The 27841-nt window shown below is 36.7% G+C and overlaps 4 protein-coding genes and 1 long non-coding RNA gene across 6 annotated transcripts; 1 reads left to right on the plus strand and 4 right to left on the minus strand.

Moving 5' to 3' along the window:
* Positions 1-16: 16 nt before the first annotated feature.
* Positions 17-2228, minus strand: LOC137957052 (uncharacterized). The gene is made up of 3 exons (XR_011113310.1): positions 1919-2228; positions 677-964; positions 17-298 (listed from the first exon to the last, which is right to left on the minus strand). It is a non-coding gene; the product is annotated as an uncharacterized lncRNA (long non-coding RNA).
* Positions 2229-2352: 124 nt separating this feature from the next.
* LOC137956517 (mitochondrial acidic protein mam33) lies at positions 2353-5148 on the plus strand. Its single transcript, XM_068804045.1, has 3 exons — positions 2353-2671; positions 3371-3699; positions 4714-5148. Exons 1-3 carry the CDS (start codon positions 2483-2485, stop codon positions 4877-4879), a joined length of 684 nt encoding a protein of 227 aa, XP_068660146.1. The 5' UTR covers positions 2353-2482; the 3' UTR covers positions 4880-5148.
* Positions 5149-5491: 343 nt separating this feature from the next.
* Positions 5492-13556, minus strand: LOC137956183 (P-loop NTPase domain-containing protein LPA1 homolog 2-like). Its single transcript, XM_068803558.1, has 8 exons — positions 13394-13556; positions 12167-12365; positions 11403-11620; positions 11111-11192; positions 8637-9092; positions 7512-8309; positions 6280-6372; positions 5492-6043 (listed from the first exon to the last, which is right to left on the minus strand). The coding sequence occupies exons 2-8, from the start codon at positions 12335-12337 to the stop codon at positions 5819-5821; spliced, it is 2043 nt and encodes a 680-aa protein (XP_068659659.1). The 5' UTR covers positions 12338-12365; positions 13394-13556; the 3' UTR covers positions 5492-5818.
* Positions 13557-14513: 957 nt separating this feature from the next.
* On the minus strand, positions 14514-16474 carry LOC137956697 (basic leucine zipper 19-like). 2 transcript variants are annotated; one of them, XM_068804286.1, is made up of 2 exons: positions 16273-16474; positions 14514-15719 (listed from the first exon to the last, which is right to left on the minus strand). In XM_068804286.1, the coding sequence occupies exon 2, from the start codon at positions 15616-15618 to the stop codon at positions 14929-14931; it is 690 nt and encodes a 229-aa protein (XP_068660387.1). In that variant the 5' UTR covers positions 15619-15719; positions 16273-16474; the 3' UTR covers positions 14514-14928. The 2 variants fall into 2 exon arrangements, with proteins under 2 accessions (XP_068660387.1, XP_068660390.1); XM_068804289.1 differs by having other exon boundaries at positions 16213-16282.
* Positions 16475-16986: 512 nt separating this feature from the next.
* On the minus strand, positions 16987-24511 carry LOC137956471 (RNA-binding protein Y14-like). Its single transcript, XM_068803989.1, has 4 exons — positions 24162-24511; positions 20756-20892; positions 18302-18447; positions 16987-17397 (listed from the first exon to the last, which is right to left on the minus strand). Exons 1-4 carry the CDS (start codon positions 24445-24447, stop codon positions 17352-17354), a joined length of 615 nt encoding a protein of 204 aa, XP_068660090.1. The 5' UTR covers positions 24448-24511; the 3' UTR covers positions 16987-17351.
* Positions 24512-27841: the final 3330 nt, after the last annotated feature.

Below are 27841 nucleotides of genomic sequence, written 5' to 3' on the forward strand. Positions count from 1 at the left end.
AGAAGCCCAAGTACCATTCTTTCCTTACTCAAATGTTAAACTAGCATTACTGGTCAGCAGTATATGAGCACTCTGGTTCACCTACTGAGATACTGACTAAAAACAGTAAAAATGAGCAGATTGGTAGAGAAAGAAAAAGTGAACATCACAAGCCACGGTCACTGGAAGAATTTAACAAAGTTTCTTCTCCAAAGAATATAAATATCACGCATGTTTAAAGAGTTTCATGCTGAGCCAATGGAAATAAACAGCCACTACAAGCACCGGAAGAGTCAAGGGTACTAGAAAGCAGTAATACCTGTCAAGAAGAAAACATAAGAAACGTTTAGATACTGTCTCAGGAATATGATACTTTTTTCATCTTAAATGTCAACAAGCTTTCGTTCTTTTGCTTTGTGTTTATAGGATTTTTTACCAAGCTGTTAAGGTTTTACTTGATCAATCATTAAAGGAACTCTGTCATCAATGCCCCACAGGCTAAAAATGAAAAACTGTGGCAGCCCATGACAGTTCATGCTACAAATATTCAGATATTAGCAGCTTGAGGTTATTCATCCAGCAGCTAAATCACAGAGATATAATATCACAACCATCATTAGGAAACTACAGCAGCCTAAAAGCTGAGAGGCAACATGCCGAACTTGAGAATAAAATGTCAACAATGAAGTCTGAGTACCTGTCATTTTGAACAGCAGACACAAAGGGGTTTCCAGACGGTGGAAGTAGCTTGGATAAGATAGCAGCAAAAAGAAAAGCCATTAAAGCAATAAAACCAAATGCAAGAAAGGTCCACCCCCAATACTCATTTCTTGCTATATGAATAGGCTGAGGGTTTTGTGAGACTCCCAACAACTTTGTGTCCATTTGCACAAGCCAGTGATGAGGAACTTGGAAAGGAATTATGTTAATCAGTCATGACTGGAAGCACAAGACGGAGTTTAATGTCTTCTCTCTGCCTCACCAACTGTTGCATAGACAAACAGGTCTGAAAATGGTCAGTTGAATCAAAATATCAGCTCAAGAAGAAGAAAAAGACCCATGCAACAAAAGCTCAAGACAGGTATTACTAATGATGACAGCGAGTGTTTTTCGTTCTTTCTATTGGGAGATGACCCTCAACAACTGGAGACCAGCATGAGCATTTATTATTTCTAGGAAATCCCCTCCTTCACTTAGTGATGCAAGAACAACTGAAGGCACCAGATGATCTCAACTTGGACAATAAAAGCAGTGGCTTCCCATCTCATGTCAGTCCTTTTTTTTCTGAATTGCTAAACTTTTACAGGGTAGAAAATTCAAACCTTCACCATCTGATTAGCCTTCTCCTTAACAAGAAAACAAGTCAAGGTTCAAATGACTCTGATGTGCTCTGTCAACAAGGAATCAGGAGTAACAACAAACTTGTAAACTTACATAACCAACACTCAGTTGGAGATAGTGAACATTTTTTAGTTAAGATGCCCACTCATTATAAAGAAGTCAAACGATTGGGCTTCTATATTGCATTTGATACATAACTAGGCAAAATATGGCAGATGTAGGCATAACAAAAAAGTCACAATATATGCAGCCCCCACAATAAACTAAGCTGCCCCATGTTTGGGGAGCTTAATCAGTCTAATAAGTAGCAAGGCAGCCATAGTAGCAACTTCCTTCCCAAAACTATAACATGTTTTCTGCTTTTTACTAATTTCTTCTACCAAATGTGACAAACTGAAACAGGGCATTACCAAAAGCAAATGTCAGCAAGACAAAGCAACAAATACGTAGCGTGCAAAGTTGAAAACACACAGATTTAGGCCTAAATTCTCATGTATTACACGTTTCTTGAGAAGAAAAATAAATTAATTTACTGAATCCAACACTTAAACAAATAAACCAACAGAAAGCTGTTAAAAAATAGAATCTGAAGGGCGACCTTGCAAACAGATTTCTTTCTCCTTATCCCAACAGATTTTCCTCGGAGTCCACAATAGGAGAATGGTGGTGAAACAATTGCAGATTGGAAGATCATTCTTCCAGCAAGATAGAGAGGAGTTTCTCGATTATCTATGTTTCCATCCAGTTTCCTCACGAATCGATTCATCCGACACCGGACAAAACCATGGGCAGTTTCCTGCGAAGAGACAACTACCCGAAATATCGTTTGCTTTGGTCCAGAAATAAATACGTATAGATCGATACTAGCCGATACGTACTGCTGTATATCTGCACAAATCGGCCGATACCAGACGGACATGAGTCAACCTGGATATGGGCCGACACATCCGGGCTGTATTCATATTTCAGCCCTTTTGGTTGTTACTATAAATAGTTCCCTTTCTTGCTGAAAAACTAGCCCGAGGCCCTCCACTCCTGGAAAGCTAAAGACTCTCAACTCTCAAGCCATTCGTAAATGTGATCGACGGGGTGGAGTGGAGTGTAAGCCAGCAGACTGCTCCAATCTTGACAATTAACCTCGCCACTCGCTACTCGCTGCGAAATGCAGGCACGGCGTCTGCTCTCCCTCTTTAGCCAGCAGCGCCGGCGTATCGTGGCGACCACCCCTACGACCGCGCCGGCGAGGTTTGCCGCATGCCAGACGCAGAGTTACAGCGCGCAGAGCGACGCGGAGCTGCTTGAGGTTTTGAGAAGCGAGATAGACCACGAGGAATCTTCTAACCGTTTTCAGGTAAAATCCGAAAATCGCAAGTGAATGTCTTTTTTGAGTTGTCTCCATTGTAGGTATTGCTTACAGTAGTTGGTTGTAGAAAGAATTTGTGCTCAATTTTATCTGTTTCTCAAAAAAAAAATCACGCAGAGCTGAGTTAGCATGGGATTGTTATTTTCGTTGTGAAATTTGGTGATGCAGTAATTACTTTCGATTGCGAGAGTTTGAAGACTAAACTTTATGGTATTATGATTTTAGTGAGTTGGACTAGTGGTTTTGTTTTTCTTCGTCGACTCGTTCCTAAATTAGTTTCGAAGTGCGCGAATTGATGACTGACAGAAGTTTTCTGTCCTACACTAACAGAACAAGATTTCCGCATTCTGAGCAATTTTCAATAATTGCCATGAAGTTTGATTTGTTTGTTTGAACACTACACCATTTACCCTACTTTTATGCTTGTATGGAAAAAGTGAAACGAAATAGATGAAATAGAGGTGGAAAAGAAGGAACAGAATAAAATGGATTTTCTTTTGACTGTTGATATTCAGGCAACTGAAGAATCTTATCAGCGTGACATGACTTGATCAGCATCTCATTCAATAATTTTTGCTTCTGTTGGTTGTTTTTTTTATGACCATGAAACTCAGTCCGTGTACATCTGCTAAAAGGTTGTATCTTTGCCGAGTTTTCTCATTCTGCTAACCTTAATTAACCTAACAGAGTCATCAAGGTGGTTCTCTGGGGAATTATTCAGTTGACTGGGATGGTTCTCAATCTCAAGATGTTTTCATAAAGAGAAAATATGGCACGGAAGATATTGCAGTGTCAGCACTGTTAGGTCCTGAAGATGTTGAAACCAAAAGTTCCTTTCCAAGAAAAGTTATGATGAAGGTGTTTGTATCAAAGTATGGAGTGACGCCCGTTTTGCAGTTTGACTGTGGCATTTCTGTCCAAGATGATGGCACATCTGACTTTGATATTGACAATGCTTCCTGTCTCTCTACACCAACTAATATAGGGGCTTCAAAATACAGAGGCCCTTTATTCAGGTTAGTACCGATAGAGCCTTCTTTAGCATATTTCTCATGTGGCTGATTTTCTTAGCTTATTCCATTGCTTTTAAAGATATCTATACTGCAAAAATTCTGAGATCAGCTAACTATGTTGCCAACTCTTTAGCTAAACAAGGAGTATCCTTCCAATCTCCTGTTGTAAAGGGACCTCTTTCCTAACTTGTTCTGTTTTGTTTCTGCTATTTTGGTGCTGGAACTAAAAATGGCCATTCTCAAAAAAAAAAATATTATACTACAAAATGTAAGCACCAAAAACTTGCACTGTAATGTGTGTGATACACTTGTTCAAAAACTTAAACAAAGAAATAAAAGGCAACGTAAAAATATCAAAGGTCTTCATTTTCCTTCTTGACTGGTCTAGCATTCTTACATGCCTCCTAACCTGAATTTTAGTTACATAACCACCCAGGCCGATTTAGTACTTAACACCAAATCAACCCCATTCACAACCATCCCCCACCCCCACCCTCACCCTCTCCAAAAAAAAAAAAAAAAAAAAGAGCCTCATTCCTGACATGTTAGTACTACTTTGCATTATTGCCCATCAGTCATGGATGCTTAATTATTGTATTTTGGTTGGATAACATCCAGGAATTGCATGGACACCAACACTCATGCTTCCATGAATCAGAGTATTGTGTAAGCTAACAAGACCATGTATTTTTTGAGTTTCTTAAGTTACCTAGAAGCACTTCTTTCTGGAAATAGAAGAGGAAAAGAAAAAGAAGAGATGACTACTTCTGTATATTCTTTTATTTATCTTAACACTGTTGAATGTTTGATTGTTTATATCCTGAACGGTTACTTATGTTTGGGCCTCTATTCCTCTGTCATGTAGTTTATAAAATGAAAGATTGATGATAATGTTAATGTATAAATATTGTGTTTTCATGTTTCACATGCTATTTCTGATTATGTTAAACTGTATCGGGATGACCATTCCCTTCTGCTCACTGAACCATGAACTTCTCTTTTCTTGCTTTGATGCAGTACATTGGACCCTCAACTACAGAAAGCATTAAAAGGATTCCTAATCGACAGAGGAATTACGGCAGAATTTACTGATTACCTTCTTCTGCACTTACATGAGAAGGAGCAAGCTCAATATGTTAATTGGCTGCATAAATTGGAGAGGATGATTTCCAAGGAAACTTGATATATGAATATGACAGTTACCAATTCAGCTGAAAGAATTAAGTGATGGCAGGAAAAGGAGAATTTCTTTTAAAATTTTGTGGGCTATATCTCGCCAGCATGACAACCGTTATCACTCTCTTCTTGGTACGACCAAAAGGAAATGATGTTTTCGCCGTAAGGAGATCCACTCTGTGCAATATTTCCAAATCGAGTGAATGCTTTGATGGTTTTGTTTGGAGCCTTTTCTGAATACATTACGGGAGTACTGCTTAAACCTATTTTCCTTTATGCCTCTAGTTTGTATGTCCATAACTATAACGGTCCTCAAGGGTAAACCGATATCCTTGTCGGGGTCAGGGAGGTTCTAACCTCCATGAAAGGTGGAGTAATCTAGGCAAATTCTAGGACAGAATGGAAGTCGCGATGATAACGCTGAAGTACTTGTCTACAAGCATTATTGCCTGGCGAGGAGATCCGAAGAAGCTGGAAATGTTGTCCAAACCCCTCATTTAAGCCTCAAAAAGCTTGGGCATTTAATTACTGATGTTTCAGTATCAAAAGGATGCTTTGAGGTGCATATATGGAGACGAACAAGGCAAGTAGGAAAACCGTAGAAACAGCCGTTCAAGAATAGAAAATAAGCTTTTAACAGACATTTAACCAAGGTCTCATGACATTCCCAACAGAAGAACACAAAAGCCAGTCTCTCATTGGAATGCCATACCACCAGCAGGAACTTCAAAAACAATAAAGCAAATAGACTTGCCAAAAACGTAAGCCTACTAAAAACTCATTTGAACTAACAAACACAAGAATGCAGAATTTCTTTGCATTCCGTGGCTGTTGACAATCATTAATTTAATAAAAATTCAGAGTCAATTCGATAGAAAAAAAAAAATCAGACTTTTCAGCTCGCTTGAGTTAAATTCAACAAAATGATTACCTATGACAAAACCCATCAATCGTCTGCATCTGTAGGCTTCTTAGAGCAACTTTGGAGTGGAAGGCTGTTGACTCGTCTGAATGATTTGTCATCAAGAATGTTTCCCCTGACGGGTTTCATAGAAATAGCTCTCAAGCCACGCCTAAATATCTTGAGTTTGTCCTCCAAACTTCTCTCAGAAAGGCCATCTTCCCCCTCTTCATCTGATTTAAGAGATGATTCAGCAACTGAACCTTCAATCTGGAAAAAGATAAGACAAGACGCGCTCATTAGGCTGTGAACAGGTGTCTTCTTGAATTTATTTTTGCCAATAAAACAATTGATGTTTTTCTATTTTATGCAAAATTTTCTATTGCTGACTAACTTAGTAGGAGCAAGGCATTGATGATGATAAGAATTTCTTTTATTGACACTGTTGGTTATGGTTTTTTTTTTTTTTTTTTTTTTTATGATGTTGAACACACTTTGTTTGGTACCTCATCTTCAAACTCTTTTGGCTCACTAGAATCATCTTCTTCATCTTGGAAGGACTCTTCTTCACTTTCCGATACTGAGATGTCTTCAATTTGCTGATATAGATCACAACAAGAAAAATAATAAGAACTGTGAATTTATGAAGTAAACAAATAAATGAAAATGATGAGAGAGATTTTATTTTATAAGGGACAATTTGCAGAGCCCCGGAAAACAAAATAACAAGAAAATCATGTTCCTTTAACCAGTTTTATTGTGCTTGTGCCTTCTCTGTTCATTTTCCCATTTTTTTCTTATTGGACTAATTGGAAACTCATCTTCCTATTCCCTTTTAACATCTGTGAGGAATAAGAAATTGGGGTGAAATTTTTCACATCCCTAAAACTGGCACAATAGCCAGAAAATTTTAGTTAAACGAAAATTATTCCATTTGCATTTTCTTATGGTTTCCTTCTGGCACAAGCACACCCTTGGTGTTGCCAAACAATCAGAAGAGGAATAAAGTAAACGACAGATACTAACCAACTTTTTGGATTACATAACATTTCCATCAGTTTTTCTGGATAAAATGACCACTCAACCATGAAAATTCTGGGATGTTTCTGCAAGCATGCTAGGTCCATTCTTCAGGAATAATTTCCTTCATCCACTGCATTAAAATGCAGTAGGAGAAGTTCAAACTAGCAGACTCAGATGGTGCATAGAAATTATCAAACTCCTTCCAGTTTAGGGCATAACTACCAGATCTGTGGTTCACTTAAAAACAACAATAGTAACTGGGCCAGCCGGGCATCCAACTGTCGTTTTAGTATGCTGCTACTTAACTGAATAAAAATACATCCCACAGAAAAATCATTACGAAATATGCCTGTCTAAGACAACTTGGGTGTTACATTAGACTATATTCCAGTACCAAATAATGCCAATCCAGAAAGCAGATAATAAGCAGAACAATGTGATTATTCTGTCTATAGGAAATAATAATAATAATAAAAAGTGTAAACTTTTCTACTTCTTTTATCATCAGTGAAACACTTAAAAGTCATTCTTTCAATTATAAAGCTTCCTCCCTATTGGGAAAACAAAAAAATTGTAAAGCTTCCAAACAATAGCTACCTATGGCATCCTGTCATCGTGGATTTTTTCTAAAATAAGCTGGAAACCTTAATACATATTGCAGAACTTTATTTTTTGAGTTAAAACAAATATTGAAAAAGAAAGATCGTTAACTCACCTCCTTAGAGCGTCCTGCTGCAGGTGTAAAAGAACTAAAGGACATGGAACACTGCATGCCTCCCTTGGCATGCCCTTCTGGATGCATAAGTGGCAAAGAAGAAGTAGAATATTGGCTACCTACTTCATCAATATCTGCTCTAGAACCATTTAAACTTCCACTATAGCTTGTGCCCTCCTTATCATTTGGCAACAACCCAATTCCAAAATTACCAAAGCGCACATTAATAGGTTCTACTTCACAAACATGAAGAGGCCTATAGATTGGACTTCCAACTTGACTTTCACCCCCACTGGATGAAGCTGGCCCAGAGGTCTTATCTACAGATGAAAAGGGCCATGCTTTGGCAACAGAACCATCTGAATTGACAATGGCCATGTAACGCCTTACTGAATCCTGTCTTTGTATCATCCGAAACATTCCCTTCGAACTAACAGAATTGACATCGCATTGCTTAGAGTACTCCTCATTTACCACTTTAATTGTATTGGTGGCCACATCATATAAGCACACCCCCATTTCCCTCCTCCTCAAGCAACAAAATACAGTTGAATGTATTAAGGTAACACTTCGATCAACATTCGTGTTGTTTACTTTTGGAACAAAGTGCTTTTCAGCCCGTTTGCTTAAATAGTCCTGTATTGTACGGATATTTCTGATGTACTTAACGTACTTATTTTTGGATGGATCAAGTGTCATGTACTTTGCACGTATAGCGAACCTCTCCAAGTGCTTCTCTTCATCTGCTATGTAGATAAGAAATGGAATGATGGACGGATGCTTCTTCATAAGACCCATCTGGGATTTAAAATTTGGGTGAGAATGACAAATAGTTTGTACTAGGAACTTGACTCACATGACCTCAGCATCATTGGTATCAAGTCAATTCACGTAGGTAAGTACATGATGACCTATCAAAAACAGTTTTGCCTTTAAAAGAACAATTTAAAAAAAAAACAAAAGAAAAAGTAAGTCAATCCTGAATTAGGTGAAAGCCACCAAGCATTTAGTTTCTTTATCTCATAATTTGCCAGCAGGCAAGCTGAGTCGACTGAGAGCCAATTGGCCCAAAGCCACCATAGATGGATGTTGACAAAGACTTAACTAAAAGTGTTGGAAAATTACCACAAAATTTAGGCTCAAATGTACTCCTTCAACGACCACCGATTCTTTGCGGCTCTCCCAATCTGTGATTAACCGGTCAAGACTGTCAATTACCATTTCACTCTGTGCCTTGTAACCCTCAATAGCTAATACTTTGGTTCCCACTTGTTCTACGGAGAGATTTGTAAAATGATCTTTTTTATTAAAATTATGATCCTCCGTAAAACTTTCGTTGGTGATACTTTGATCCAAGTGGGTAGAATTTGACAGCACATGATTTGCAGACACAGTTGAAGTAGATAACTTTTTGTCTTTTCTTCTAGCCTTAGACTTTGCAATAGCAGATGGGTCTAGAAACTCCCCAGCATGATAAGTAGACGCCCAAAGCAATCGATTATCTTTCTCATCAACGAAACTTCTCATCATATGTCGAATTGAATCAGTAGAAACTACTGTTGTAATTCCAAGCCTGCTAGCCTACATAAGAAAGTGGAAGAGGTACCACTCAGTGTCATATGTTTTAAAAAAGACAGTGTGAAAACAACAACTCCATGTACCCATTGGTTGGCATATGCCTGATTCATGTGATCATTTGCAGGTGAAAACACAAAATTCATGCACATAAAAGAATAATAATCAGAATGAAGGTGATCACAATAATAGCAACAATATTTAAGGAAAATAAACTTTCAAAATAAAAAAAAGGTGAACTTACAAGATACCTTTAAGAATCAAATATACAGAAATATAATATAAAAATATATCAAGAACCTATTTATATTTGTAGTTAATCTCTAATCTGGACGCCCTATAAAACTTGTAAAGGCTGAGAACCATTGCAATGAATAAAATAAGATGGCCTAAACATTGTTAGCTAGAGATAATATTAGGTAATGCTTGGTGAAACACACAATACATTTTTTTTTTTTTGGAAGTGATTGTGATATGCTGATATATCTTTCAACTCCAAGAAGCACTCAACAAAACTTAATCTTGACAACCCCCCTCCTTCTTTTCCCCTGTTTTCTAGATCATCTAGATTCTCTGTAAATCATTAGTCAACAGTACCAAGTATGCACTCAGATAAGATGTACAAGTCAGAACACATGTAAGGGTATCTTTGTCATTTCACCCTTTTAGTACACACCTCTGGAAGCAGCAGTAAGTTATGCATCATGCTGGAGACATAAAGTCCAAGTTTGATAAGATTCTGAGTTGCATCGAGTGAGTTATGATAGTTCAGTTATGAGAGGTACTTTTGTAACTTTGTTAAAGTTAATTAAACAGAACAGGGGTCGAGTTTTCTGACCCAACAAGTGCAGAACTTACATGCTCTTCACTCTCTTTCCTTTCTATTCTTCTTCTTCTTCTCCTTTTCTCCTACAATTTATATTTTTATCAATATCGGAGATAAAATTTCAGCCTAGCAATTGTAAGAAAAGTTATTTGTGCTCTAGCTGGAGCAAACTCTTGTGGGAAATCTAGATTGTCTTTTCCTCAAGTGTCTTAACATATGACCACATGCCTTTTTTTTTTCCTTAATTTACTCTGCTTGAATAAGGGTTTCAAAAAACTTCATGGTGGGGACACCAGTATGCCCAGTGGGTCCCAAGGGACCCACCAATTATGGTTGAAATTATTTTTATAATCCCCTTTTATTTTATTTTATTTTTAGTTTATCCTTTCTGAAATTACTGGATTTGATCAGATATTGATCTTATCTGTTTAGAATTTTAATTTTATTTTTATTTTTAGCTTATCTTTTCTGATTTTACTGGATTTGATCAGATATTGATCTCATCTGTTTTGATTTTAAATTTTAATTTTGTTATTTATAGGCTGTAATAGCATGTTAAAGGTAGCTTTGAAGATGAATTAATAAAATCCCCAGCTATTTTTTCCCTTCTTCTTCCCCTCCTTCTTCTCCTTCTCACGTCTTCCTTTATCTTCTTCTTCCAATCCTTCTTCTTTCTCCTCTATTCTTCTTCTACTAAATTATTCTTCTCGATTCTCCTATTTCTCATTCCCAATTCTTCTTTCTTCGCCTCTATTTTCTTCCTTTCCCTTTCTAATACCAGCAGTTAATCGATATTCGCATACGTCAATTAAAATCGTACATTTGTCCCACATCACTTCACATACAAGTAACCTTCAAACCCAATTACAGATTTTATTCCTATCCTGTATTTTTAGTTTGATCAACCTTTCTTAACTCTTCAGAATTGGAATGCATTGCTGTCTAAGAACATGGCCAAAGTCTAAAATTTGCCTAAGTCTGCTGCAATCAGAATTTTACTGACTTCCCTAATCTTTCAACAAAAGAGGCTCTCGAGTACCTTTAAGAGTTGGACATGAATTCACGGATAGTTTTTTCGTGGTGACACTGCAAGAATCTTGACAATCATGTCTCCTACCACAGCAGCACTAGTGCAAGTGTAGAAATAAAAACTCAGATTGGCAATACTAGCATCTGCAATACCAAAGAGGAACTATACCAGCAAAGTTGAAAGAGTCGATTTCCCACATCCACTCGTACCACAAAGCAAAATAGTCACCGATTCCTTCCTTTCCCGAAGCCTAAATTAATAATTAAGCAATATAAGATTCAACGATATCATGTGAAACCAAGGAACTTGATGCAGTTTTACACAATTTCATTGCATATGAATGCCTCCAAAGATACATGTAACATGAAACAAATAGTCACCTCCAAAGATACATGTAAGATGAAACGAATAATCAATGAATGAGAATTAGTTAATATAAACAGGATCTGTAAATAGGTACCTGCAGGCAAGAATAATGTCAGAACGCTGATTGGGCCCCACATAACGATACTCATCTAGAGAATTACAAATGGCATCCAAAAAGCTTCCTCTCTTTACTTTTATGGTAGTCTGCTTCTTATAGAGCTCAGAAGGCTTGTTTTGGGTTTCAGCAGAAACATCCTTGTAATAATTCTTTAGGCTTTCATTCTCCAATATGCTGAAAACTCTTCTGCAAATCTAGTGAAAAACACAGTTTTTGAGAAAATCCCGCTACAGATAGAAAGGTTTGTGATTACACATTCAAATAGATTCAGTTTTATATCTATGACTTTTGTCATCCACAACAATATGAAATAAACCACGACTAACCACTGAAAGATAGAGAAAATCAAGTAGCTACAGATGCATGAAAGGCCTTGACAGCTCATGAGGGGCCAAAAATTATAGACATTCCATGTACAAGTGGAAAGTAAGTGATAACAGATAAAATAACATGAAAAACAAAACCTCCAGTATCCAATTATTCTCAGAAAGAAATACATTTAAGAGGAAAACCCTGAAAAACAAGGAGCTGCATCTGCTTCGAGTATACCCAGGTTCAGTGGTTATTTTACCTAACTAAACCTACCTTAAAAATTCATACCTCAAAACAGCCTACAGTGAGTAGCAAGTAACTGAAAAGCAAAAAGGAATAGCAGCAATAGTACATACCAGAAAGAGAAAAAATGTGAAACATTCATCAGGCAAATTACAGACACACGACACACAATAAGAAAAGCATACCTTCAATGCATGGTGCACTTTGCAGCCAACGAGTTGCAACACACTCTGTAAAACTGCTTGTGTGTATCGAAATGATGCTTTTGATAGAGAGGAATGACGACTGGACTCCAAACAGTCCTTTTCAGTGTCATCATCAACCACAATAATATAGCAAAGTTTTTCAGTAACCATCTTTAGGGTCTCTGAGCTACCTACTCAGCTGCAACAAATAAATAAAATTAAAAATGCTACTTTCCGGCCAAAGAAATTGAATATCAACTTAGATGTGGATTGGGCCCCTGGTTCAATGTCCACATGGCAGAGTTTCTAGTTTGAAGTCCTGGGTTCAAGTCTCACTAGGGTACGGGTGGTGAGGGTGTCTAAAATCAGCATTCAAAAAAAGATAAAAACGATATAACCCATAGAACAGAATATTCATGATACATACTAAATCCAACTCTTGAGGTGGACAGCACGTCAATGATTTGGATATAGAGAACAATCCAAAATCCAAATTAATGCACCAGGAATACATATGCTCTGTGGATGTGGACAGGGGTGGTTTCAGGGAACACCATTTGCGATTTGAGCCCACAAATGTCAAGGGGGAGCTCCTGGTTCAACCATTCATTAAATGGGATGTATTGAAAATGAAATAGAGTGTGAGGCTCAACAATCCACTAAAAATGAGGTGCCTTCACATGGAGAGGTTTCATGTGAGGTCGGGTGTTCAAGTCTCGCCAGGGGCTAAAGAGGGTGTGTGCATGTGAAATCGATATAAATAAAAAAAAAGCATTAAAATAAAAGTTAAATGGAGGAACCAGAGTAACCTTGTCGACCTGCTGCGATTATGAGATCACTCTTGAAGGATTTTTAGGTCACTCGAAGAAAACCAAGCAGATACATTCAGAAATTTTGATAGACCACACGCTTGAGACAAAACACTTCTCAGGAAAAGTAAGCATTGAACATAAGAGAACTAATCAAAAATATTTCTCTGAGGGACACACAATCTTATCGATACAATTCCGTGACGTGCATTTAATCCCAGATGCAAGTCAGCACATTTTACAGAAAGATCTGATAAACCGACACGATAACATGCTAAAACAGCATGATATAAAGAAAATCAGATCAAGTGCAGATCAAATACAACTTCTTCTGAGACGATTTAGAACGTAAAACAGAAAAAGAAATAAAAGGTGGCAAATGAAGCTTGAGAGACAAATTTCACGGAAAAGCTCTCACCAACGAACACCCACGAAGACGGATCCTTCGTTTTCTGTAGTGTTGAATGAATATGAAGAAACCCACATGCGTTTTGCGCCGAATGGGTCTTGATATGGAATCGGCCATGTGTGCAGGAAAGAGAAAGGTGAATCGTGGAATCATAGAAAACAATTCCTCAGCCCCGAATAAGACTTCTGATGGTTGACCCGTTTGCCGCTTGTTTTGCTTTGAACCCGCCAACTGCGAAAGTTACCGGACTCTTCGCTTTCCGCACGCATCAGTCTTAATGCCCACTGCTATTTTATATTTAAATTAAATATCGGTTAAGAGTATAATTTTATAAATAGAAGAAGTTATCCCATATATCACTTATTTACTTATTTACAAAATGGTAATCAAATAAATAAATGGAACAAAAAATACTTAAATTTTTATAAAACCATAAAATTATAAAAAAAATTACATTATTATATGCACATGAATTTTAAAACAATATCATTATAATGTATTACAAAAATCCAAAAATAATATTAAAAAAATATATAAAAAAATACACTTGAATCATATTTGATCTCAAATATATACACGATTGATTCAATACGAAAAACCATTCAGTGCGAAACATGCAAACCAGTTATCTCAGTCGTCCGATCATGATCTGACGACTGAGATGGTCGTTTGATCAAATGACTAAGATAGTCGTTGATAGAATAAAATAGAATATATATTTAATAGAGCTATTAATAAAATAAAATAAACAATTCGTGAGCAACACAAATTATATTTTAATCTGTAAGAAACCACAATTTTCAATAAGTTTAGTTTTCTCTACTATTTTGTTTATGGTATTGACCTAGCCACACTCTTCCTTATAAAAGTGATAACATTATTTAAATGTTTAATTCAGTTTCAAAATCTTGGCCATGGCATGACTGTTTCAGAAATACTGCTATAAAAAATCATGTTTATGCCTAGTTCTTCAGACTATGAGGTTTGAGTGAAAATCCAATTAAGCTAGTATAGGATATGCTGAACAAAGAAACATAGAAACACCATGGCAATAGCATCTTCAAAAAAGCCATCTTGAGGGCAAATAACCTTCTGGTTTTTCTTTATTTTGAAGGTGACACAGCTAACATATAGAAACAGAGGCTCCACTCAGATTTTTCCCATTCTGAATCAACTTTCAGTAGCCAGAAGTGCTAAGCACTTCAGATACACTCTCACTGTCTCCATGAGCAGGATATGAAGTAATCAGCTATTTACATTCCCCTCCAAAGTAAAGAAGAGAGACCTTAATGTACAACCTGAGCTTCCAGCACTTATAGGCCCTAATCGGTATAATAACTGGACTAAAACATGCTGATCATTCCAGAGACACTCTTCCAGCACAAAAACACAGAGTAGTCCATAATCAGTGTATTTGGCCTACAATTCTTTCTCAAGAACATCAATGGTGTTTGGTCTTCCTGGCCTTCAGCTTGAGAAGTTGAAGAAACAAAGCCTCCTACAACATCAATGGAGTTTGACATCAAATGATCAAGATGGGCATCCTAATTTTCCATTACTCCACCCATATCACCATTTAAAGTAGCCCCGCAACTCACACTGAGTAGTTCACAGTTTCCTTCCCTGCCAGAAAACTTCTCATTTCCACCTACTCCCTCAAGAGAAGAACCAATATTTTGAGGTACGCATGGAATATCGGTTTCACAAACAACACCACAACCTCCTTCTTTGAGACCAAGAGAGTTGCATTGCTTTTGGAATGGAAAAACACCCAATTCACAATCAATCTTTCCTCTCAAATCTAGCAAAAGGGTCCTAAGACTCATTATCTCAGCTTCAAGTAGAGCTTGCCCTTGTAATTTTCTTAACAATTGCTGATTCAGGAGATGGAGTTTCTTAACTTCCTCTTCCAAATAAGCTGTGTGGGCTTTCTTCTTTTCTCTGTATTTACGAACCGCTTCCCTGTTTCCCAAGGGCTTTCTAAACTTTGAAAGTGAGTGTTGTTCAGTGCTTAATCCCTTTTCTTCTCCATTTGGGATTACTTGGGTATGAGTATGATAGCAAGTGTGGGTATGTGAGGCAGAGGGGCCTGGAGGATTACAAGTGTGCGTATGAGTACAGGTCCGGGTTGTCTTCAAAAGCTCATCGAGGAGATTGTCCGTAGGTATTGGTTCGTGAAACTCGGAAGTATATATCACAAATTGATCTGAAAGCTCTTCTTCTCCTTCCTCCATGTTTTTTGCGTCGGGTGCCTCAACCCATCATTATGAGCACTTGTAAACAGTGAGGACAAGGAAATAAACTTTCTGAACCCAATCGCCGATCCAACAAGTAACTGCGATCATGGCTAGTTAGATTAGCTCACATAGAAATCATAAACAAAAATCTACAAATAGGTCATCCCCCAATTCCATAATAGACTCAGAATTTACATTCAAAAACAGGAAAAAAAAAATTATGAGTAAGAAAATTTACACAAGCAGAAAAATAGTGTAAACCCAAATCTTATTTGTGATTTATTACTAATTTGAATCACAGCCCACAACGAATACAGGCAGCAGTGTGCAGTCGGGGTATCCCAAAAGCAGGCGACTAATCTTTATGTTTGAACGGCAAAATAAATAACGAGCGAATAGAACGGAGAAACTACAAAGCAAAACCCAGACGCTCCTCCACTGAAGGAAAACAGAGAAACCCTAACCATCGTCCAAAAAAACTAAAACACAAAACCACTACAAGGGATTTCCATTTCCATTTCCTAAATAAACGATTATCCCCTAATTAAGCATCAAACAAACTCGGTGCTATAAAGCGAGGGATAAACCAACCTCAAGAGGGTATAACGATTCAGAGAAAAGGGAACTTGTACACCGATGTTAGTTAATTACCTGTCTTCAGATTAAAATCCGGGGAATAATCCTGGAGAAAGTTGAACGGTCTTGGAGGTGCTGCTGGGTGCAGGCAGCTGTCACGACTCACAAGTGGGTTCAGTGATTTTGAGAGCTCGAGTGGCTTTCATCTGCCTGCAGCCAAATGTCAAAAGCGATTGCAGTGATTGGCCATCGTTGTCTTTCTCGCAACGGGGACCTCCCAATTCCGATACACTTGACATTTCCGAAGGTTTTAAATTCTCTGCCGTACTTAGGAACGAGTCGGTGACAAATCACTAGTTAGCACTACGAACACTGGTAAACCAGTTGACATCCCATTGATTCAGAGGCTAAAATAAAAATTCTCTTCCAGTCAGTACTCAGTACTGGGTAGTATTCAGTATTATATTAACAATTATTTTAAAAAGATAAATTTAGACAGGGACAGTTTTTGAGAATTTTGAATAGACATAAAATTACAATTAATTTTTTTTTCTTTTAATAAAGGCTTTGGCCTTTAAGAACAACAAATCTGGTAAAAAAAATTAAAAATACTTAATAGTTAAAGCGTCCTCTTTTATGAAAGTGATATTAAAAATACTAAATCGTCCTCATTAATCCGCGGTAGAGGATTTCCCCCCTTCGAGTAGCCATCGCCTTTAAGGAAAGTCTCCCCCATTGCAGCTCCATGACTAGACCAGGAGATTAAAACGGTTTTAAGATAAATTTCCAGACAGAAAAGACCCTTTGATTTAAAAAGGTGATAATCACTCTTCAACAACTTGTTGCTTACGTGAACCTACTGAAATCATTTCACGGAAAGAAAATCAAATTCATATTAAGCACCATCTCTAGTAATATCTTCATAACACCTAGGATACAGAACTGTGCAGATAAATTAGAGAAAATAACAAGCCAGATTTGTGGCAAATAGACTTTCAGTACCACCCAATTCAAGTAGATGAAACACATATGCCACACTCCCCGGAACCGCATGCCACCAACAGCAACCCAAGTCTATGTAGAAAACAAGATAAAACGTTCAAATTTCAGAGTTTCACTCAGGTTTCCACGTTCAGTTACACATCATACTGGCTTCAGTATCTCCTCCTAGGGCTTCTTGAACGGTGCCCACGTGGGGACCTGTAGAACCCGTAAAAAATTAGATTTAGCATGGTCACAATCATATCCTCAGCAAAGGGGAAGCGAAATTTTTGAACTGGGTGAAGACTCTAAAAGATGTCAAAACATGTGTATGAAGGATATAACATCCAAAGAATCCCTCTATAGGATTTTATGTATGTCTACCAAATTCATTTGAAACCACAAAATGAAACATCTATTTATCTCGTCCCTCCTCAAGTAGAATCTGTAAACAACATGTGATAAATAGTTGAAATACATTAAATCACCTTGCTGAAATATCTTAAAAACCCATCCATAAGACTTCTATATCCAAATATCCAACCAAATTTCTTATCAGACCATAAATATATTTCTCTCACTTCCCACTATGCTTCTACTATTTGTTGTTTCTATTTAGGATGAATTTCACACAGTTTTGGGTATAGATTATGACAAAAAAAATCACTTGAAAAAAGAGAAAAGCATAATATACAGTCAAGTTTACTTTTGTCTACTTTATTTAGTTATTAGTAAGACTATTTAGATTTTGATAATTTGAACAATACGGCTGACAAATTTCCTCCATATAAAGAGGATAAAGAAATACAGAGAATTTACTGGTTACCAGATGTAAAGAGGCAAATAGGTTTTCTTAAAACATGAAAATTTTAAATAGGGGTTGTTCAGATACTCTAATAAGGTCATTCAAGGTATGGTGCCCAAAAAAAGGGTAGGAACCAATCATTTCAAGGGCCTAGTTGAAATTTGAACAATGAATTTTTCTGATATAAAAAATTGTGAAGAATCCTCTAGATCCAGGCACCACTCATTAGAAGTGGACGACACATCAAACTGGATTCTTATTGAGGGATTACAAATGTCCTTAAAGAACTTAATAGAAACGTAAATTGATAAAATATACCTTCTCCTCATGTTCCTCCGCTTGAATGGCCCATTGCTGAAAGCCCAATTAACATGCACAGTTTGCATCATGAGTTCCTTCCCATTCATTTCATTTATTGCTGCCTGAGCTTCCTTAAAGTTCTCGTATTCAATAAGTGCATATCCCTGACACCATAAACAAGTCATATAACAGACAGGACCAGAAACGTCAATAAATTCATTAATCCCAGAAGCATTTTGCCTAAGTGAAGCAGTAGAAGATCCATATGACTCCTTATGCATTACAGTTAACTTTTAGCTGCTTTTATGTCATGCAGTATGGTTTCTCCTGCAATGTAAATTACGGATGTTGGAGTCATAACACACACACCCATAGCATGGAGCATCTCAGCAGGATAACACAAGACCCAAAACATGATCATAAAGGTCAAATATCACTTGCCAATAGTCAACAATTGCAGCCAAATAAACTAGAAATTCTTCAGTATCTGGCCTCAGATACCAGTGGCTCAGAACATACAAAGTTATAAATAAAAATATGAAAGTAACCAAATAATATGTGTGACCTAACCACATTGTATCTAGCTCGCTCATTCTAACACCTTGTTAGACTAGATATCACTAAAATGAAAGTGCAGTGAAGAGCAACATTTACTAGATCGTAGATTTTGGATTTGAAAATACAGCTACTAATTGCTTATAATAAAGCAGCACTTCTACCATCTAACAATCCATCATTTGCAGACAAAGACTGATACTTCTTCCAATTTTATGGAGCAACCCAATTTTTTATATTTGAACCAGCAAACCACTCTGCACACAAAAGTGAAACCAGGAAATTAAGCAATGGGTGCTTCAACGTATTTCAGGTTTATATTTCCTGTTTAATCAACGACACAAAGTCAAAAGATCTGGAGACAATCAAGTCAATCAAGCAATTCAGAATAGTCTTTGCTGTCTGGCCCAGAAGTTTCATGGCGAATAAATGACACAGCTATTTGGATTGGCCAAAAACAAGCATAGAAGCTGTCATAACAGGTCTAGCCAAATGAATTTCATGTAAGAAAGAGAACCAGACAGTTGCTAGATCCATGTTATGCAACTACGCTAATGTATTCATGAAATAGCCCCAAATCTGTTTGTTTGGCATGTGTTCAAAGTGCAAACACACACCAGAAGTCTTTATTATACAATTACCTTTAGCCATAATACAGTTAAAGAAGATTTGTAGACTAGTGACAAATAACAAAGTAAGCAAGTGAATTAATGACAAACAAGGATTTGTCAGTGAAATAAAAGCTCATCACATCCCCAATCTTCATTGACAAAATCAGGAACTTTATGTACAGGTTAATGTTTGTTACCCTTTTTAACCTACAAACATTAACCTAGATCCCTAACTTAGGTAACTTTGTTTCCCTTCAAAAAGTTCAAAAAGATTTTTTCTCTTATTGCAGCCCTATTGGTTTGAGTGACTCTCTCCACATGGAAACTCAAGCTCTTCTTCATGGCATACATGTTACTGTTGAAAGGTTCAGCTCTCCACTAATCCTCAGAGGGGACTCTTCTCTTGTGATTGATTGGTGTTACAAAGGGGCTGACCCTCCTTGGAGGAAATTTTTTATAAGAGTTAATTTTTAGCTATTACTTGGGCTCCTCCCTCTCTGAAATGGTAATTCATCATCATTATGTAATCTCTAGCTCTTGTACCTAATCATTTTTCTGTCGCTGTTTTCTGTTAGTTCATGTAATTGACGTTTCTTTGCATGTCTCCCCTGTCTGTGAGGGAAGCTGCGTCACATGATAAAATCTCATTCAACTATCCACAAAAAAAAAAAGTGCAACCACCAAAATAAGGAAACTTAAGAACAGCAATGCAGATGACCATCAAAACTTATAAGGGAAATAACAAGGACGAGATTCTTTACTTGAGCAAAGAGAAACAAACATCAATCTAGATACCTAGCATCAAATTTTAAAATTAGAATTACCAAACATGTTTCTTAACTTCCTTATTTATTTATTTTATAAATGTTGTACACAAACGCTACACCCCATACCTAGTGAGACTTGAACCAAAGACCCCACACCAGTCACTGAACCAAAGACTCAATTCACTTTTTTTTTTTTGAAGACAACATGCTTGTGAACATAATTCTTAAGCATGACCAATTATGAGACCACTACCTTAACTCAAAAAAAAAAAAAAAAAAACAAATCAAACGTTTTAATCATATCCATAGAATTTTCAAAAAAAAAATAATAATAATAATTTTTTTCAAACATCAAATAAGATGTAGTATGTACTCTAATGGTGATTTCCTAGGGACAAATTCACCTTCATCCCACATTAATATGCTAGTTCATGTTTCATGCACGTGCAAGGAAAGGTATGAAAAAAAGAAGCAACCTGATTATGTATTAAAAATGGAACATAGAAAAGAAAAGATAAAAAAAACAACTGTTCCCTTACCTTCACATATCCAGTGCGCCGGTCAAGATTCAGATGCAAACTCTTAACTTCCCCAAACTCACCAAAAAAATTATGCAGATCATCTTCTTGTGCTTCTTCATGTATTCCAGTAACCAATATAATCCATCCCTCAATAGCTGACATAATGCAGCAAACAACAGATTAAGTTTGTTTCTTTGTGGTTTTTTTTTTCAGGATAACAAACAACAGGTTAAATTTCTCGAAGATGATATCAAACTGAGAATAGTACAGAATCATTTTACTCAAAAGTGCCACTGTTGGGGTGCAGATACCAAGAAAACCTGCAATGGCGTTTTCTTGAACTCCTACTTTTTCCAGCAACTGGTAGGGACCATAGTAACATGGATTGAGCGGATTTGAGGCGGTATGGCTGTAATTTCAGGTAACTGAAATCGCTTCTTGAAAGTGAATCTCACGGCTGTGACAGTCTGCATCAAATTTCATTCTATTTTGGGCCTTGGAGAGGTTGTCTTGAAGTTCCCATCCACCTCCTGGACTGGTGAGGAAGTGGATGGGAGCTTGAGAAGGGATGGGGGATCCCTCCCGTAGAGAGCCTTATAAGGTGCCATCCCAGTCGCTTGATGGTATGTGGTATTATAGCAGAATTCTGCCAATTGGACCCCTTTGGGCCAAGACTTCGGATGATCTCCCACAAAGCATCGAATGTAAGTTGCTAAGCATCGGTTGATCACCTCTACTTGACCATTTGTCTATGGGTGGTATGCCAAGCTCATACAAAGTTCCGTGTCGGAAAGTGAAAAGAGTTCCTTCCAAAAATGGCTGGTGAAGACCTTATCTCGGTCGGACCCTATGATCGTGGAAAACCACATTAGACGAATAATCTCCTTGGCAAAAAGGGCGGCAACTTGTTTGGCGATATAGGGGTGACTAAGGGGAAGAAAATGACCATATTTCGTCAGTCTGTCCACCACCACCAAAATAGTGTTGTAGCCTCAAGCTCTCGGAAGTCCTCCTAGGAAATCAAGAGAGATGTCTTCACACATTTGGAGGGGGAGTGGTTGGAGGAGCCCTGTTGGGGATAGATTGACCTTATCTCGGTCGGACACTATGGATCCTGGAAAACTATATTAGACGAATAACCTCCTTGGCGAAAAGGGCAGTAACTTGTTTGGTCGTATAGGGGTGACTGAGGTGAAGAAAATGACCATATTTCGTCAGTCTGTCCACCAGCACCAAAATAGTGTTGTAGCTTCAAGCTCTCGGAAGTCTTCCTAGGAAATTAAGGGAGATGTCTTCACACATTTGGAGGGGGATTGGAAGTGGTTGGAGGAGCCCCGTTGGGGATAGATTGACCTTATCTCGGTCGGACACTATGGATCCTGGAAAACCATATTAGACGAATAACCTCCTTGGCAAAAATGGCAGCAACTTGTTAGGCCGTATAGGGGTGACTGAGGGGAAGACAAAAATGCCTTCCTAAAAATAAATTTATCTTTTACACATGAGTATACAAGTGAGTCATGAAACTCACATAAGCTATGTGGATTGGAGTCACAGAATTTTTTCTGAGGCGATATTAAGTTGGTCCAATTCATAGAGAGCCCGACTGAACAATCCATAAGCAAATGAGAAAGATGAGGCACAATGCCATTACTATAGGGTATTTACATCATTTTACAAGTAAAGTTCATTAAATATATTTAGTGATTGGGATATGTAGGTAATTTTGATGATATTAAAGGGGATGTGGGCATTACTTTAAAATCTAAGAGAATGTAATAATTACACTATATTTTTCAAGGGTTGTATGCAATTAACACTAACAACAATCATTGCAAACCATAATTATCTTCTGCATTCCATCCATTGTACTTCAAGCTGCATCTATCATTTCCTCTCTTTCCAAATTAAACACTACAGAATTCTTTCAGCTGGTTAAGTCAATATCATAACATTGCATAGTCAAACAGGATACTAGCTTCCTCAAGCCAGAATCAAACATAGATGTATATTGACAGTGTCTACAGATCTTCTTTTACATTTTAAGTTTGTCAAATGTCATATCTCCATCAATCAATGGTTTCGGCACATTTGAACAATTTTGGCCTTTTAGTCATCTTTTCTTGGTAATTGCATATCAAGACTGAAACTTTTTATGGTTTACATGCACACAAATAAGATATTTAGAATTGGAAAATCACCCATTCAACAAACACAAGCAAAATATCTTTCCTAATTCCCTAATACTTCCATTGAACATTCGAGGTGTTTTCCAAAAGCTAGTTTCTGGGGCCTCCATTACTACCATAGATGAGCAAAGAGTCTCAAGATAGTAACATAATTGGACAGCAGCACAGGCACTAGTCTTTAAGTAACCACTGTTATTACTGATAAAAATACTTTTGCGGCAATGATATCTAAACCAAGTAACCAACAAAATCTTGGTGATTCATTCAGAATACAGTAGCGGTATAGGAATTACAAAGTCATAATCTCTATGGCGCACAAAATCGTATGTTTTCCCATACCTGGGATCATTCAAGTCCTGTGAGTGGGCAGGGAATGTTGATGGTGAAAGTGACAAGAACTCGTTAGTGCACAGGGAATGTTAGGGTGGAAAGTAAATTACCTAGCAAATTCACATTCGCACATTCTTATGAAAAATGAGCAAAAGTGAAATTCGTCCCCTCCCTAGTGAATTCACTTTCTCTCCCACAGCCAGTGTCTTCCTACGTAGCTCGTCTCTCCTCACCCTGGTCTTTTCACTACATTTTTTATTGTGCACGCTAACACAAAAAAATCTTTCACTAGGGAAAGTAGATCGCCCTGTAATTCACTTTCACTTTCCCTAGGTGATCTACTGTCCAGGTGCACTAACCCCTCCTTAGTATCTAACATCGACCCAAGCCCTGAGTCAGAGACATTATGTTAAGTCTCACAGCTAGTTTCACAGCTTTCCCAAGATACGATTTTCGTGAACATTATTGGTCAGATTAACCAAGGGACCTCTTCTATCTTACAAACGCTGCACGCCTGCCTAATATAGAATAAACCAAAGCGTACAATGAGAAACCCGAACCAACTAGACAAGCTTCATATGCATCTTTGTATCCCTTTAATCTACCCAGACGCAGTAGATGCTTGGTCAATGTAGACATAATGCGGGAGAGTAATTCTAGTAAATTCATCTTCTCCAGTTTTACATGACTACTAAACAGCACTGATATCTCTGTAGTCCACCAAACAAAGCAGAAGTTTGGCCAATGCAGTAACTATATGGACAGGAAATCTAGCAAATCCACTTTTTGTACATATTATAAAAATCAAAAACCCTAACTCGAAATAACAGATTCCAAGAACGAATGCCGAGCTGTAAACACAATGACGACAGGAGAATAACTTCATACGGTAGAGAAACACTTACATCTTTGTGGACCAGGCCCGCCGTCAGAATCTAACGAATCAAATTCCTTAGCCGTCATGCGATTGTTGCGCTCGGAGTCGACTTCTTCGCGGAATCCCCTTCCTTTGGTCTTTTTCGGAGCGGAAAAATCTGCCCCAGGGAAAGAGGAGGAAGCGCCAGTGATAGCGGATTTGAGCTTCGGAAGAGGTGCGCGCGGCGAGGTTTCTACATCCATAGTGCCTTCCTCGTCCATCAAATCATCCTCTTCCGGTTCAAAATCAACTGCTTCAACATCAGCTGTCGCCATTGCAACCAAAACTTCACTTCTACGATTTCGCCTCCTCTTCTCTCTGCCCGAACGGTAGAGAAGAAGTAACTCTCTTGCCTGAGTCACGATTAACGAAGATATCTGGCACTGCAAACCGCCTTAGGGGCGGACGGCGGACCCGACCGGGCGACCCAGATGAATTTTCCCCTGAACCAAATCGAGCCAAATCAATAATTATTCCCCTGAGCCAAAACACGGTTACTCTTACTAATAATTATGATAGATTATAGTTTAGTCTAAACTAAAACAATAATTATGAGTTAAAATTAAATTAATAATCTATTTAATTAAAAAATATTTACTTTTATAATGTCTATATATTTGATCAAATTCTTACTTTCATAATATCTGAATTATCACTCTTAAATTAGTAATTTAATATAACATTAACAGTAATGAATATAATAAATATGGGTTTTTATTAATAAAATAATATATATTATAGTGTAGTAAAAATTAATAATATAATTACAAAGTAAAATAAAGTTATTAGTTTAATTAATTATAAAAAATAAAAAATAAAAGACTTTAAAAGAGGGTATTTAGGTTAGTATTTTTAAAGTCATGATAAAAAAATTATTTAAAAAATACTTAATAATTAATTAAAGGGGGAAAAAGGGTTTGGGCGGCAAAAGGGGAAAGAAAGATAAGAGGCAGGGCAAGACGAACGAGCAAGCACAGAGCGAGAGACGAGGGAGATGAGGGTTAGGAAACAAAGAAGAGGATGGAGAGAACATCAAGAGAGAGGAGAATGGATGGAAAGAAGAGGACTCAAAGAGCGTCGAGTGAGCAAGTGAAAGTGTCGAGTGAGCAAGTGAAAGTGAATGAATCGGGTTTAGGGTTGGAATTCACTTTCACTTGTTTTACAATAAAGCGTGTGCACTAACGTTTTTGGGTAAGTGAGAGTGAAATCGCTTTCATTTTCCCTTAGGGTGCACTAACTTTTTTTTTTTTTTTTAGTCTAAAACTTTCCCTTAAGCTTCTAAAACTAGGATGAATATGTTTAGTCTTGAGGACCACTAGGCCATTATTTATTAATTTGTAGGATACCCTCCCATATTGCTTAATTATACCACTAATCAAAGATTAGTCAATTTAAGCTTAGACAATATACTATCATGATCTCAAAATACCTTGTTAGAGTCTTGGCACATAATCTAACAAGAAGGCTCATCAAGTTGGTATAAAATAAAATCTAAAAGTAAAAGAAGTATGGCCTTTTGTTTTTTAGATGGAGGTCTCAAATTTTGAGTCTTCTTAGGCTTAGAGAGTAATGTTGTGGGGTAAACACCCCTTGTTGTATTAATGTAGTATAACTAAGTGGCCCTTGGACTTGGTAAGCTGTCTAATCTATGGAATGGAAATTCTAGTGTAATTTTTAAATTATTTAGAAATAATACTTATACACTAACTCATAATTTACCCCTTTGGCTAAATTTCCATTGAATTATTTATTTATTTATCAAAAGAGGGAAAGGAGGTTGGATTAAATCCAACTAAACTAACTCTATCTGCACCCAATTTTTATCTTTTTTAAATCCCAATATTTATAAAAATATTATTTAATTAATTATATTTACTACCCATATCATAAAAAATAAAAATAAAAAACTCAAACAACTATCGACCCAATTTTTATCTTTTTTAAATCCAAATATTTATAAAAATACTAATTAATTAATTCTATTTACTACCCATATCATAAAAAATAAAAATAAAAAACTCAAAAAATATCGACCCAATTTTTATCTTTTTAAAATTCCAATATTTATAAAAATATTATTTAATTAATTATATTTACTACCCATATCATAAAAAATAAAAATAAAAAACTAAAACAACTATCAACCCAATTTTTATCTTTTTAAAATCCAAATATTTCTAAAAATATTATTTAATTAATTATATTTACTACCCATATAATAAAAAATAAAAATAAAAAACTCAAACAACTATCGACCCAATTTTTATCTTTTTAAAATCCCAATATTTATAAAAATATTATTTAATTAATTATATTTACTACCCATATCATAAAAAATAAAAATAAAAAACTCAAACGACTATCGACCATGAATACATCAGATAAAAAATTAACATAAAATAAGAAGAAGATAATTTTCAGGTTATTCAATTCAAATTTGTAATTAGTATTTCTATTTATTTATAATAATTATGTCAAAAGAAGAAAGATATAGTCTTGACAAATTTAGGTGAATTAATCATTTAATTTACACAAAAAAAATGTCCTACAAGAGAATTAAGTGAGTATAATCTCTAAATCTAAGGAATAAATTTGTAGCATGATTTGCAATTTTAGCTAATGCTAGTCAAGAGCATTATAATTTACGTAAATTATGAAATTTTAATCTGCAGTTTGAATTTTTTCATCTGTTAAAAGTAAAACAAAAAATAATATAATTTGCAAACAAATCTAATGATGTATCCACGCAACTCTCTTCAAAAATCATATCATAGTAGCATTTCCGACAATCTGGGCTGCTAAGTCGGCCGCCCACTCATGACGCAATTCCGGTGACTTCGTTTTTTAAAATACCAGCAATTCAGAATCTTTCGCTATCACAGTTTCTGCGGCAGGCAAAGAATCTTAGATATGGGGGATGAGATGAAAATTGAGAATCAGACCCAGATTCCATCAACGATGTGGAAATCGGAAACGCCGTTACCTTCCAATTAATGGATGTCATCACTCATCAGAACTGGATTCGTTCGGAAAATAACTTCTCCATCACTGTTTCTTCAGTTCGAAAACCAGACCCATACGCCTTCCTTTTATATTACTTCTACTGATTTATGATCTGGGTTCTAATTTTCAAAGCATTTCAGAAACACATCACATCTCACAACTAAAATGTCTGTATGGAGAAGGTGGTTAGGGGTTGGAGAGAAAGTGTATGTAGGAAGGAGACAGGTCATGTTAACTAGAGTCTGGAATAAGGATTAAGATATGCAGTAGAAAGGCTAACATCAATTTTAAGATTGAGTAAAATAGCCGGAACTAACAATCTTGTCAAGATGTGTCAGCCACCAAAGTCTATTAATAAATAAGAAATGTACCTGTACAGTTTAGTTTTTACCTGTTCTGTGTAAGACTTTGAGCTTATCTTATTTGAATAATCGAGTTTTAACCATGTAATAAGCATTAGATTTCAGGGGCAGAGATCAGCTGAGAGATTTTTCAAGTTTCGACAGGTTGCAGGTCAAGAAAGTCGGGAAAAATGTGAAATTTTCACAGTGAAAAAACGCCAGATGCTGGTGTCAGTTATTTGAAAGAGATTTTGCCGATAGGTATTGCAGTTATTAAACTGCAGCGCTCCATCTCTGCTTGTATTGCCCATTGGTCCCATCCTGG

This window comes from Aristolochia californica, unplaced genomic scaffold, assembly GCF_029961685.1.
Source record: "Aristolochia californica isolate CCGP_79_NKW_82.1479 unplaced genomic scaffold, dmAriCali1.0.hap1 SCAF_2, whole genome shotgun sequence".
NCBI classification, from domain to species: Eukaryota; Viridiplantae; Streptophyta; class Magnoliopsida; order Piperales; family Aristolochiaceae; genus Aristolochia; species Aristolochia californica.